We start from the raw sequence: 14,889 nt of genomic DNA on the forward strand, positions 1-14,889 counted from the left end.
GTATAAAGTTGAAGTTTGAACTTTATAAAGTTCTTTCTTTTAAAAAGTTTAACCCTGGTGGACATACAGAAAGAGTTAGATTCCACTTTAAAGGAGTTTTTCCCTTTGTTTTCACCAGTAAAAAAGTGGTTCATATATTTAATTGTGTTCATACATCCATTCAAGATAGTGAATACTTAAGATGCTCAAAAACAATTATTACCAATGTAATTGTTACAGAAGTCCACAATGCAAGTATCAACTGATTGTGTCTGAAGATGTGCAAGCTTGTTGACATTACAAACATTTTGTTAAACTGTAACCACTACATTTTAAATTGTGTTGTAAGTATGAAAAAGCTTTTTGCTCATGATTGCTGGCATTTGTCGACCAAAAATGTATTTGACTGAACACTTCTTGAGGGTGTGTATTTTTATTTAAATATGATTCTGCTAAGTTTCTTCAATATTTTTGAAACATGGATTCAACATTACATGCAGAGATGAAACAGCTATTCAAATAGTGGGTGGGAGTAAGTGAAAGTGCAGCAAAGAAAGTATAAAAGTTTCATTTGCAGGAAATGTCATGACTATGAATTTTTGGGATTCTCATGGTGTGATGCACAGACTATGTGGACATAGGTAGGAGAGTTCTATCACTGGAGAGTGTTATACTTCACTAATGGACCAATTGATGGGTGCTACTCAAGTTAAACGTCCACATGTGGTCAAAAAGAAAGTGCCCTTCCATCACGATAATGTGTCTGTATACATATCTCAGGTCTTTGCTGCAAAACTCCGTGACTTATGCTAAGTGCTTCCACATGCATTGGATTTGGCTCCCAGCAGTTCTTCCTCTTCCCATACCTGAAGAAGTGGCTCGCTGGACAAAGATTCACTTCAAGTGATAAGGTGAAAGCTGAGACAACTGCTTATTCTGTCGGGTTAGACAAATAGCATTATACTACTGAGGGTATTAAAATGTTTTAGTCATTGATCTCTATGTATCGAATTTCAAGGTAACTTGTTGAAATGAAATTTTTTGAAAAAATCTTGTGTTTCTTTGTCAGGCTGAGAACTTTCTGAACTATCCTTGTAGCATGTAAAAAAATTCTTATGATTGAAAATATAGAGCAGTAACCTCTAAATACTAAATGTAGAACCTTCCTCATTTCTAACCTTTTAAATTGTACTTGTTTACAATTTCATTCTGTATCGCTTGTTTGCGGCTCTCTTTTTTTGCAAACCTCATGTTTGATTTATGTTTTTTCTTTGACTTTCCAGCCCTCAGTTGGAACCATCTACTAACTGTTTATTTTTTATCCAGCATGGTGTTTTCTTTTAATATTTCTTCATTGCTGTATGCTTTATTTCTTTCCATGCCTCTTCTACTGCTACTTTTTGAACCTTCCTTATTCTGTTGTTTTCGAGCCATGTTTTTCTCTATTATTCCTCCTTAACCTTTCTTCTCCTTCAGCTTACATACCTTCTTGTTTTTCCTTCCTTTGTACCCTTTTCCTATTCCATCTTTTATTCCAGAAGTAATAGGTGTTTTAAAAAGATGTAAATTATTTGAATGAGGGTAACATAGGCATGTGAATATATTTTTTTACTGAATTTGTCAGATGCCAATACCAATATCATTTGTTAATATTAATTTGTCATAATATTAATTTGTCAATATTATTTGTCAGATGCCAATATCTCTTAACAATTTACTCTAATATTTACTCATAACATTTGAAAAGCTTTTTGTTTTATTTTGGTATTCATTCCTTTGTTTTGTTTCAGCCGTATCACTTTCATGGATAAGCATGTTTTTATTAATAGGCATTTATTTTGTGTGTAAATCTTTTTAACACATAAAACAAGTTATATAGTTGAAATTTTTCTCTCTGTATTTCAGAATTGGTCCACAAAATTTTATTTGATGTTTGCATTTCATGAAATGTACTCTACAGAATGGGGTGACCCATTCCAACTGTAAAATGTTTGAGAGAGTGTAAGAGCATTTAATTTGCTCACTCACAAAATCTCTGAGGAAATTACTGTTACAGATTGTTAAAAATACTGTTTTCTGACAAAAAGTTAAAATTGTGTGCTTGTCACATGAGTGTCAATGAATTGATAAACTGAGACCATGAAAAATAATATTGTTAATTTTAATATTTTGAAAATTTTGTTTAATAAAAATTGTACAGAGATCCTGGATCATGCCTATTTTAGTGATTAGAAATAGTTTCAACTGGTTGATTATATGAACAATCAAAACTCCTGAATATGGATTGGAGGAAATACTCACACTTTTCATAAACATCCATTCAGTCATACAAAGGTGTTTAGTTATCATTTAGTACTTTATTATATTTTTATAATAGTATAGATAGTAAATCTTAAATCTTATCATGATTCATGTTAAAGGAAAACAAGCAGGAATATTAGTTTCAGTAGGTAGTGATGTATTACTACTAATGAAACAATTGCTGTGTTATATGAATTTCTTCACCTATTTAATGATAGTGGTAGCAAAGAACTCCAAATTTCTCTCCACCACATTTTTTCCTTTGGGATTATTTTAGTAGTTTTTCGGAATGGTTCACAGACATTTAACAGTGAAAAGTTATAATTGAAATTCATATTTCAAACATCACTAACAAATGTTACCAAAACTGGTTGGTGTTGTGTGACTAAGATTCTTAAATATGTGATTTAAATTTTTTTGCAATTTAAGTTTTTTTAAAAATAGTTTAAATATATATTATAAAGATCTGGAGCATATACCTTCTGAAACGCCAAATAATCTATGATAACTTTTCCTTTTTCCTGTTTAGCCTCCGGTAATTACTGTTCAGATAATACTTCAGAGGATGATATGTACGAGTGTAGTCTTGTACAGTCTCAGTTCGACCACTCCTGAGATGTGTGGTTAATTGAAACCCAACCACCAAAGAACACCGGTATCCACGATCTAGTATTCAAATCCGTGTAAAAATCAACGACTGTAACAGGACTTGAACGCTGGAACTCTCGACTCCCAAAAATCAGCTGATTTGGGAAGACGCATTCACCACTAGACCAACCCGGTGGGTTTAATCTATGATAGCTGATCTAGGAAATTGATACTATAATACTCTTACAATTTCCCGTGCCTAAAAGCTTATAAACATCACTGAATTATTATGGGGTTCCCCTTATTTTCTTTATCCATGAGTTCTAAATAAATAAACCATTTCTTTTGTAGAAATCTAACATTTTTTCCACTTTTGTATATAAAAATTACTGGAAGTTCTGCATTTGAATCTCTCAGGCGTGGCATTTTCCATAAATTACAAAATTAATCAGTATTATGAAATTGTTATGGACTTAAGTTTCTAGAGAAATTAAATAAATTAGTATTAATTTAAGGTTATAATACTTTGAAATATAAAAACTGTAAATTGCCTTCGGACTAATTCTTATCTATACTACACTAATAGATTGAATAACTATATCAGCACTCATTTTAAAGACATTATAGTTTTTCTGCTGATGGATTGAACCTAAATTCTTCATTGGTAAGTTGATTTATTTTTTATTTGTAATAAGTACAATTAAGTGTGCTGGATTTATGTATTCTTAATTACTATCTTCAAATCTATGTATTTGTATAATTTTTTTTAACCAGTTTTGGGTAGTGTTTATCCCAAGCTTGACGTTAACTAGCTGTAGGGAGTTATTTTTTAAAAAAAGATTCTATTATCAAGTAGTTCTCTTCTAAGCTAGGAATGTTTTGTTTTGTAATATGTTGTCTGTTGTGTGCTTGAGAATCCTGTTATGAAATTATTTTGTTGGTATTTTTAGGATGCCAGCTGGTGACTGTTCTTGGTCTGGTGATTGGAAACAATTGTTTGCAGATACAATTTCATCAGATTGGCCTGGACAAAGTGCAGCCAGTTCTGCCTCTTGGTCAGATGTAAGTTAACTAATTGTATTTTGATGTCATGATCATCAGTTTTTTGTTTTTTTTTAATGAATTTAACATCTTTAAAAGAAATTAATTTAACCCACTTAATTCAATTTTGTATATTAAAAAAAAAGAAGATATATATTCAAAGAAATGCTGTTAAATAGATTTAAATAGATGATTTTCACTTGTAACACACCATTATACAGGTGTTTTATAAAAACCGTTTCAGAAATTCAGGAGATGGTCCCCCACATTGAAATAAAGGAAAGACTATTATCAACATATATCCAGAAACACTTACATTACCAGCTATCTGCCATTTTGTATTTTTAATTTTAAAATTTATTTCTCTGGAATGGTTAATCATATAGAACTGAAATTTTGTATACTGCTAGGGTATCTAAAGGTTTGCTTGTAAAAAAATATTGAGCCTGATATCTCAATCTATTTCAATATGATGGCCATTTAAACTTTTTAATTGTTAATATCTTTGTAACTGCTGCTTTATTTAAATGTAATGTTTTAAAAAAATGTTAAGCATTTTATGACAAAGAAAGTGACACCTTATTTATTCACAGTTCATAATTAACAAAAGTTGAACAAAAAATTCATAGTTTTTACCAAAGTTGGCAAAAATTCTTGAAGTGAGTCATTCTAGATTAAAAAACAAGTTTTCATTTCCTCCCGAATAAAATAAAATAACTTGACACGATGTCAGCTGGAATAATTTTATTTATATTTTCATGTAATGAATTATAATAATTTAATAATATTGAAAATATTACAATAAAATAAAATATTGAAATAATGGAAATATAATAATAAATAATATTAATATTGACAAATAATTTACATTATACATTTTTCATTTAATGAACAGACATTGGAACAATTTTTTTTCAATTAAAATTTATTTACCATCAGTAAATTATAAGATTGGATAATAAAACATTAATAAAATACGCTAAAGTAGCTGTCCAAAATGACGGTTCTCATTCAAAATACATGCGTCCAGGCATTTTTCCATTGACTGTCAGACTCTTTCAAAGATGCCAGATGTTTGATGAATCCTCTCAATCTCATTCAAATTTTTATTCAGTTCTTCTATATATCCATAGGGGTGTTGTATGCAAGGGTGTCATATTACTTCTGGGTGATGCCTTTACTTGGTGAGAATTCACAATAATATGTTGGAAAATGAAAACAGATGTTATAAATGAAAATGTTTTACAGTTGAAAATGTAAAACTGATACTATTCTATTACTTCTTAATATAATTAACATTTGCTTCTTTAAATTTTTTTGTTAGATTTAAATAATTGCAGAGGATGCACACTACTTATAAGATTACCTACAACAAGGCTGACTACTTACAATTGACATGACTAGATTCTGTAAGATGAACGATTGTTGAAAATAATAATGATACAAAAAACCCTATTGATGCAAAAATTATTTTAATGTAGTATGTGAAACAAAATTCAATGATATGGATGTGATTTTACAATCTATTCATTTTGTTAGAAATATCTTTATCAAAACAGTTTTGTATGCAGTTAAAAATTAAAGTTGAAAATTACAATTTTCCAACATTAAGAAAGATATTCATGTGGTTATCAAGATGTTGTTGTGCTAGAAGTCTGTGTATTGGGATTCTTTCTTTGTCATTTATAGTTATGATTGTGTGATCATTAAAAGGTACATATTTCTTGCTTACTTATAATTGTGGTTAATATTCTCCTCACAAGTCTTCCCTTCAGTCTGATCAGACGCCATTGTCATACCAATACTTAAATCTAGTAAAAACAAAAGAAGCCCCTCAAGCTACTGTCCTCTCTCTTTGACAAGCATTTTATGTAAAGTGATGGAGAGATTGGTGAACCGCAGGCTTACATGGTACTTAGATAGACATGGCCTTTTTTTGTGTATAACAGTTGGATTTCCGCAAGGTTATTCTTCCATTGACCATTTATTGTCACTGGAAGATAAAAGTCACATGTGCCAGCTCAGGTGAATAAGGCAGTCTAACACTGGGGTGTTATACTTGGCTAGAAACGTTTGACAGACAATACAGTGTGAGCTGGTGCGTTGTCGTGATGAAGAATCCATGACATTATCTTCCATAAATCGGGTCATTTTTTTCTTATTTTTACAAGGAGTTGAGCAAGGACCTCAAGGTAGTAATTGTTGATTAATAATTTAACCTTCAGGAACCCAGTGAAGGTCCCATGAATATCGAAAAAACAATCATCATCGCTTTAAATTTTGATTTGATCATTCAAGCTTTTTTAGCTCTCGATGAAGTTGGGGGCCTTCCAATGCATGGATTGACGCTTAGTTTCTGGACCATAAGTGAAAAACCAAAATTCATCAGAAGTTATCATTCTTTCCAAGAAGCCATTTTCAATGGCATTCAAAGTGTCAGAACAAATATTTTTACAAGCTTCTTTTTGTTCAATTGTGAGAATTTTAGTCACCATTTTCACGCACACTTTTTGTATGTTAAAATTGTTATGTAAAATTTGCCTTGCACATTCTTTGTCAATTCCTACAGTTTCAGCAATTTCATGAATATTTACCCAACAGTCAGATCGGATCAGATTATCAATTTTTTAAATACTTTTTTCTGTTTCTGACATGGAAGGGTAACCCGGGCGAACATCAGCTTCAGTGTCTTCTCAGCCATCTTGAAAAAACGTAAACCAGTCAAAAACCCACGCACGTGATCAACATTCGTTGCCATATAATTTTTTTAATAAAAGATATGTTTCACTAGCGGTTTTACAAGTTTCGTATGAAATTTCACGACAGTCCTTTGCTTTAATAAAAAACTTATCATTTTTTCGGCAAAACAAAAAAAAACAGATTTTATCCGAACAAAGGCTCTGGCCGGACTAATGTATCTACAGAAACTGGAGTGGCAAAAATCGAAAGAGAAGGATTCATGCTACACAGCTGTTGGTCATGAATTTGGCGCATGCGCAGTTCTTTTGTAGCAGCATTAGTTTCGTTATTTAATAACCACACCTCATATATGTTGTTTTTTTAAATATTATTTATTTTTAAGTTTTACTTATTTTTTAAGTTTTTATCTTTGATAGTAGTTATAATTAATTTTTTTAGTATGTTAGCTGTGATAGTAATTGTATTTTTTTGTGTTTAATTCAACATTTGGAATATGTAAAACAAATTTTTAGGGACATAGGTGTAGGGGGTATAATGAAATGGCACTAGATAGGGAATCTTGTAGAGCTGTATTCAAATGACTGAAGACAAAAAAAATATTTTTGTTTTCCTGGCAACTAATGTAAAAAGGTTTTTTGCCCCCTCAAAAAAAAAAAAAATAAATAAATAAAATAATTGTAGTTAAGTTAAATATTATTACTAAAGGATTCACTGTGCTCTAAATATTCAATATGTGTATCGATATAAAGATAATCTGAAGTGTTTCAGTGTACTTAAATATTAGTTTCGTTTGCAGTTTTCATTAATAGACAACTTATTATTCATCAGAATATTATCATAAATATTGAGCTGGTTCTTTTACATATTTCAGTTACAATAATGAGCAACTGAATTTTTTCCACTACCAGAAAAACCTTATTTTTTAGATAAAATTGAAAGTCTTCACCCATTATGAACATTCAAATTAGGACTCAGAAATTTTGTTGAAATATTCTTTTAAGTTTTAGATAAGTGATAAGATTTTTTTGAAGTCTCCTCTTTTTAAAAAAAATTTGGTAGTCCATTTGAAAATGGCAGAAACTTGAAAGTATTTTTCACACTCCTTTATATTGAAGACTTTGATTACCCAAACCATAATCAAAATGTAAATTTTGTCAGAAACTTCCTTTTAAATAGTTGGCGAATATATAAAACCAATTGCTAATCTCTTCCCTTTGGTCGCTTCCCTCTTCTGTATTGCCATATTGTAGACAGAAGTTTTTCCCAACAAAGTGCGCAAGCATACTCTTCCTTCCCTTTCAGTAAGTAGCATGATTCATATGTTTATTCAGTTTATCAGGAGAATATCTAACACCTATTTGTATATTTGAAACATTCAGCACTGAATAAGCATTTATTTACATTGTTTATCGCTAGTTAACAGTTTTTCATAACTTTAGGTTTTAATATTAGTTATTTTTTATTTTACTTTTAATGTGTTATTTTTGCTACTTGTATTTAATTTCATAAAGAATCCTTTTCAGTATATATTTTTGTAAAAATGTTTTCAGAATTAAAAATTCATTGTCACCAATTATTTTCAGAATTTTCTTTTATACTTCTGCATTATTTTAATAAAAGTGGTGATATATCTTAACTGTAGGTGTAATAAATATTACACTTATTGAGTCTTCTATGTAATTCCTGACTGTAACAACATGTTTTATGCTCTGTGTCACATAATTTGTGGAACAAACAAAATTACATTTGAGATTCATCCCCTAAATATGGAGCATGTTAGCCAGAACTGGAATTGTTTCCATATATTTTCTAGTAATTACAGCCATGACTATTATGTCGTGGTAACTGTGGATTTGAATACTAGATCATGGATATTGGTGTTCTTTGGTGGGTAGGTTTCAATTAACCATACATCTCAGGAATGGTTGACCTGAGACTGTACAAGACTACACTTCATTTACATTCATTCATTCATATCATCCTCATTCATTCTCTGAAGTAATACCTTACGGTGGTTCCAGAGACTAAACAGAAAAGAAAGATAGAAAAAGAACCTGTGGTACCTCAAGCAAACTGATTGCAGCCTGATTGTTCCTTCGTCTAAAATGTTTCATTATAGTGTTGTTTGCCAGTTTTGGTGATGACAGTTGACCAGATAGAAGACTCTGATTAACTTATCTATCTGGTGGTTTCTTTAATGTATCAAACCACTAAACTATGTCCTTTTCTTAATTTCTAGTTATTAAAAATTAACATTATTGCAATATCATAAAGAGTCATACGAAGAAAGGGGACTAAAGGTATTTTTTTCTTATTTGTATTTTAAGTAGACTTATTTTCTTTAAATTATGAGAAACATTTTTTTAAAATTTAAATATGTACTCAGTGTTTCTAGACAACATTGTTTGATCTGATCTGTTCATCAAATAAAATTTTTATTAAATATATATTACAATAATTATTATTTTCTTTTACAGATTTATAAATTGTATAACAGTTGTAAGGAAAAATTTTAATTAAACATTTAAAATCACTTACAATTTTAAGACTATTAAAACTATTTAAAATAAAAAAGTCAAGCAATTTGTTATTAACAATATTTATTCCATTTACTTTATGGTTTTCAGGTTTAAGGTTTACCTGTATGGTACTTTTACAATGCTTCCATGAGGTTTTAAAAATGGAAATGCGTTGTGTCAGTTATTTCTTAAAATTAAAGTGAACTAAAGTTTGTGTGTGTTTGAGTGTGTTCGGTGTGTGCATATATATATTTTTTTCTTTTGTTTTAGGAATTAGAAAATGATTCAACCAAAAGGCTTAGCGAACAATATGAAATATTAGAGTCAGCATTGTATGGAGATTCTTCTAGTGATCTCATTTCTAATCCAAATTTGGCTGCTGAATGCAAGCAATGGAAAGAAAGATTTCCTCATCTCAGGTATAAACATTTAATTATTGATTTTTAAAATTTCTTTTATGAATGATTAATTTGTGGCATTATTATAAATATATTTTAGTCAGTTTAATTGTATAATTGTCACCCTCAGAAATAAAGTATTCAACATTTATAAACATGTCATTCTAATACATTAGAGTTAGTTTCAAAACCGTAAGTCAATTTTTGGGACCAGTTTACATTTTAAACTAAATTACATTTTTGTTTAGTTGTAATGAAAGGACTGCTACCCTCCTACCCTATAGAAAAGGGTTTGTAATTTCTAGCTCTACACTTTTTGTCTTAGCCTTTTTTTGTAGTTATGATTGATATACTCATTAATCAAAGTTTCTTTTTTTAGAGTATTGGTTTCCATTATATTGACAGTCTCTTTAGTAAATAGGAAAAATTTGTATCTTGTAGAATTAAATATAAACTACAATTTACTATACAATGGTAAATTCAACTTGGCAGAGAAAACAATGGAGAATTATTTCATTCATCCCTCACCTTGAAATTCTTGACTACAGTTATTGTTCTTAATAATGGAAAAGCTGCTTTTAGAACTGATACTGAGTCCTGGTGAAAGGGCTAGAAATTGTTTTTGTGAAGTGGTTTCTTCCATAATAATTTACACCACTTTCTGCAGTAAGGTGGTGTGGAATGCTGGTTACTATTAAGATAATGAAGCTAAAATTTTAGACATGACTTGTGAATTTGGTAAGGTGTATAGTATATTAATGATGTAAGTATATGAAATTGAGGTACATTAGTTAAGTTTTTGGCTGTGTTAAGAATCTATAAAATATAGAAGGATCTGGATTTATGAAATTGATTACGTTGCATTTAAATATAAAAAAACAAGCATTTTTCACTACTACTGAGAGATCAAAAAAAGATTGTTTGTTATTTTTTCTTTTTTTTTTAAATTAACAAAGTTTTTATTGTATTTTAAATAAAAAAAAAGAAAATATTTTTATTATTCTTGATAATGCCTATGTGTAATATGCAATTTGACGTGAACAATTTAAAAATGATTGACTATAACAGGATCTGAGAAATTCATAAAAACATTTTTGTATATGTGATAGAATAAGGTAAGTGTCATCCTACTTTATTTATCGTTTTGTACTTAGGTTGATCAAGTTCTGTATATATATATATATATATATATATATATATATATATATATATATATATATATATATATAGCTCTTTTATTTATGTAAATTTATTTATATAACTAATACATTTTTTTTTTATCTTTGTTTTTAATTAATTTTTATTGTATTAAGGTATTTTGTTCATGTATTATGGTTATTTTATTCATTAATTCTCAAGCTTAAATATTGCAGAGACAATATAATATTTGGTTGCCAACTTGGTAGATGACTTTACTAGTGAGTGCATTAATTTCAACCAATATTTTTAGTTATATAGTGATTATTTGAATAAGTAAAATTATATTTCTGTACAAAATGTATGGTCATATAAAATTAGTCTGTGAAAACTGTATTAATAAGAACTTGCTTTGAGAAATAAATGAGCTGTTAAGTTATTGTTCATTCAGGCTTTTGATCATTTCAAATACCCCGCTCTCCCCATCTCTCTATCTCTCTGTATATATATATATATATATATGTGTGTGTGTATGTGAATATTTTTAAGATTGGTATATTACTCCCATGTATAGCAGGCAACGTATAGCTGTGCACATTGCGTGCAAGAGAGATAGACTGATAAGACAGGTAGAACGGTTAGTTAGTCATTCCTTACGGAAACGTCTCTTATAGCTCCGTGTACTTACATAGTATGCAGTACATTGTCAGAGTTCAGGATAGTTAATAGCATGGTAAGTCAGCCATCAGCTTATGTGCACAGCAATACGTCACCCGTTATACTGTTAAATCAAATTCTATTAAATAAACCACCTAGTACAACATATTGAGATGAAGAGATGTCTTAACCTTAATCTTTCGCTAATTTTAGTTTTTATATGACTGTTTCTCACAAACACACTGATGGTTTATCAAATTGAAATTTTTTTTTATTTATAGATAAAAACTGCAACAGATAGTAGCACTTGTTTAAATTATTACGCAATTTTCGTTATTGTAGTATTTTTATTATGCAATAGAATTATTCCAATCATGACTGAGGATGCAGGATCATATGAAAGATTAAAGTAAGATATCTCTTATATCAATATTCTGTAATATATTTATATTTGTATATTTTATATTTGTAATATATTCTGTAATTTATTTAATAGAATGTAATTATATATATTCCCCGACGGGGAGTCTTATTCTTTAAGACTTTGGGGGTTGGCGTCCCCACGGGCCTAGCCTCTGCAGCTATTCTTCCCACTATACAGTGAGCTGCAGAACACTTTACATTATACACATATACTACACCAAGAACACTACATAAATTACAACATACACACTTACACAATTACACAACAACATCCTACACTGATATTTCTTACATTAACACTCGGTGGTGTTGCGACATCTTACGAAACGCAACCGTAACCCAAGGTGGGAACAAATCGTGCCGATGGGTGAATGGCTCTACGTAGTGAGTCTTGAACGATGTCCTCTGGGCACCAGGGCGAACCCAGTTGTACTTAGCTCTAGCTCCAGTACGCGTGCGCTCTGCTGGAGTGGTCCATTTTTCGCCGGTACTCGTGGGACCAAAATTTCAGTTCCAACAATAAACACAATGATGGTTGGTAGTCCATCTGAAAAAACCACCAAATTATGTCTTGCGAAGAGACCTCGGTCAGCTTTGTCTGACGAGGATAAAAGTCCTATGGAAGAGAACTACAAATCTTTAGACTTGAACACTAAAAATATTCGATTCATTGTTCTCCGAAATAGTCAGGAAGGTGGCTCCCTCCAAAAGGTTTCACCTTTCCTTATAAATAAAACTCTAACAGGTGCAAGTGGCTCCCCAAAGAACATCAGGAAATTACGCGACGGATCGATTCTGGTTGAAACATTCAACGACGAACAGAGTCGATCAATCTTACGTCTCCGTAATATGGGTGGTATAAATATAAGTGCTGAAAGCCACAAAACTTTAAATACGAGCAGGGGTGTAATTTTTTGTAGAGACCTTCTGGATATAGATATCTCGGAAATAGTCGATGAGCTTTGCCACCAAGATGTTGTTGAGGTGAAACGTATAATGAGACGGCAGAACGGAACAGAAGAACCGACACCGTCTCTTATATTAACATTCAATCTCCCTGTTCCACCAGAAAAGATTAAAGTGGGTTACCTCTCGGTTCGGGTACGACCATTCATACCCAACCCACGGCGATGTTTCAGATGCCAAGGTTTTGGTCATACTACAACATCTTGCACGAAAACTGAGATCTGTGCTCGATGTGGTAAAGAAGGTCACAACGACACTAACTGCAAAGAAAGTGAAAAATGTGCAAACTGCAGTGGTCCACATACAGCCCGCTCCCGAGATTGCCCAACTTTTAAAGAAGAAAAGGCAATTCTCAAAATCTGTACGGAGCAAAAAATTTCTTTTCCGGCTGCACGTAGAGAATATAAAAAGATAAACAACTCACGGAACCTGGTTAAACCAGACGTATCTTTTGCCACCGCTACAACTAAACAAATTCCTACAAATGCTAATAATCAGCAGTGCGGATCCTGCAATGAGCTTAAAAAACTTGTTCAGATGCTATCTGATCAAGTAGCTTCACTTACAGCCACTATCTCAGAGCTGACAAAAATGAATAAAAAGTCCTCCGTCGCAGCTAGTGAATCAAACAGTATGATACATACGAAAGTTCCTATTCCCAAAGTCGTACCGCCACGAATAGCGACTATCACAGCTGGCAGTAAGCCACCTAATAAGCTCCCCATAAAGGGAACCCACATAACTATCTCTTCTGGGATGTCAACTACAGCATCCCATTCAAATAAATCTCCTCCACCATCACCTCATATACTGGAGGATATGGTTGAAGAACCACCCGACCCTAGGGCATCGGAGTTCTTTAAAATAAAAAATACAAAAAAGAAAAACCGAATCACGTACAACTAATTTTTATATAGTTTCCGAAATTTATTTTTTTATTTGTTTTTTACACTTATGAACATTATTCAGTGGAATGTTAGAGGTATTCGGTCCCGCATTGAAGATATTAGAGTACTAGCCCACACACATGATCCACTAATCATGTGTTTCCAGGAAACTCACCTTCTACAACATGACTGAATTACACTTAGAGGATACTTCTGCGAGAGATACGACTGCCTAGTAGACAGTAGGGAGAGTGGTGGAGTAGCGATTTTCATGAAGAATGGGGTGTCAGTTACAAGAATTCAACTAACCACTGTCATTCCTGCTATTGCAGTAAAGGTCACTATTCCCTTCAAATTGCATATCTGCAATCTGTATCTCTCACCGAACACTGTGTTCAGTGCTTTAGATGTCTCAAATCTCCTTACACAAATACCATCTCCATCGTTAATAGTAGGAGACTTCAATGCCCATCATATTTCCTGGGGCTCAACCTTCTGCTCCACTCGAGGAAATATGATAAACAGATTGAGACAAGATTTTGACCTTTGCCTACTGAATAATGGATCACACACATTTATGTCCTTATCAACTGGTGCTGCATCTAACCTTGATCTTTCCATATGCTCACCGAATGTACTCCCTCATTTTAATTGGTCGATTTGTGATGACTATCACGGCAGTGATCATAGACCAATTATTATTAGTTTCGGTGTAGACTGCGAGATTAAAAGAATTCCACGGAGATGGATTGTTGAAAAGGCAGATTGGAACGGATACTGTAAAGCATTCCAATCTCAGTATGACGATGGAGCGAACATCCTCGACCAATATTCTTCTTTTACGTCCATGATACTTAAGAATGCCAACAGATATATCCCACAAACATCGGGTAATCCTAGACGTCCTTTCGTTCCATGGTGGAACGATGAATGCAAAATTGCTATTAGGAATCGACGGCAGGCACTACGTAAATTTAATCGTAGGCCCACAACAGAACATCTAAATTTATACCGCAGGGCTAGAGCGGTGTGCCGTCGAGTATTCTTGGACGCTAAGAGGAATTCATGGACGAAATACGTGAGCACTATCTCACGCACTACTTCCACGTCTACTGTATGGAAGAAAATTCGTGCAATCTTCGGATCACCGAAACAATCTATTCTTGGTCTTATTGATGAAGGAGAACTCCTTTCATCATCCTCGGAAGTGGCAAATAGTCTAGCAAAATCTTTCCGCTCGGTGTCTCTCACCTCATCATATAATAACGATTTTCAACGGTACAAGATACAAAT

General features: G+C 31.9%; 1 protein-coding gene across 9 annotated transcripts in view; it reads left to right on the forward strand.

The window, feature by feature from the left end:
• Nucleotides 1-14,889, forward strand: part of LOC142321890 (uncharacterized) — a 301,836-nt gene that overhangs the window by 252,427 nt on the left and 34,520 nt on the right. For all 9 annotated transcript variants that reach the window (XM_075360381.1, XM_075360375.1, XM_075360380.1 and 6 more), the window contains 2 exons: nt 3,819-3,930; nt 9,399-9,547. In XM_075360381.1, the coding sequence (XP_075216496.1) occupies nt 3,819-3,930; nt 9,399-9,547 (261 nt within the window). The remainder of the gene's footprint in view (nt 1-3,818; nt 3,931-9,398; nt 9,548-14,889) is intronic.

Source organism: Lycorma delicatula, chromosome 3 (genome assembly GCF_047948215.1).
Source record: "Lycorma delicatula isolate Av1 chromosome 3, ASM4794821v1, whole genome shotgun sequence".
NCBI classification, from domain to species: Eukaryota; Metazoa; Arthropoda; class Insecta; order Hemiptera; family Fulgoridae; genus Lycorma; species Lycorma delicatula.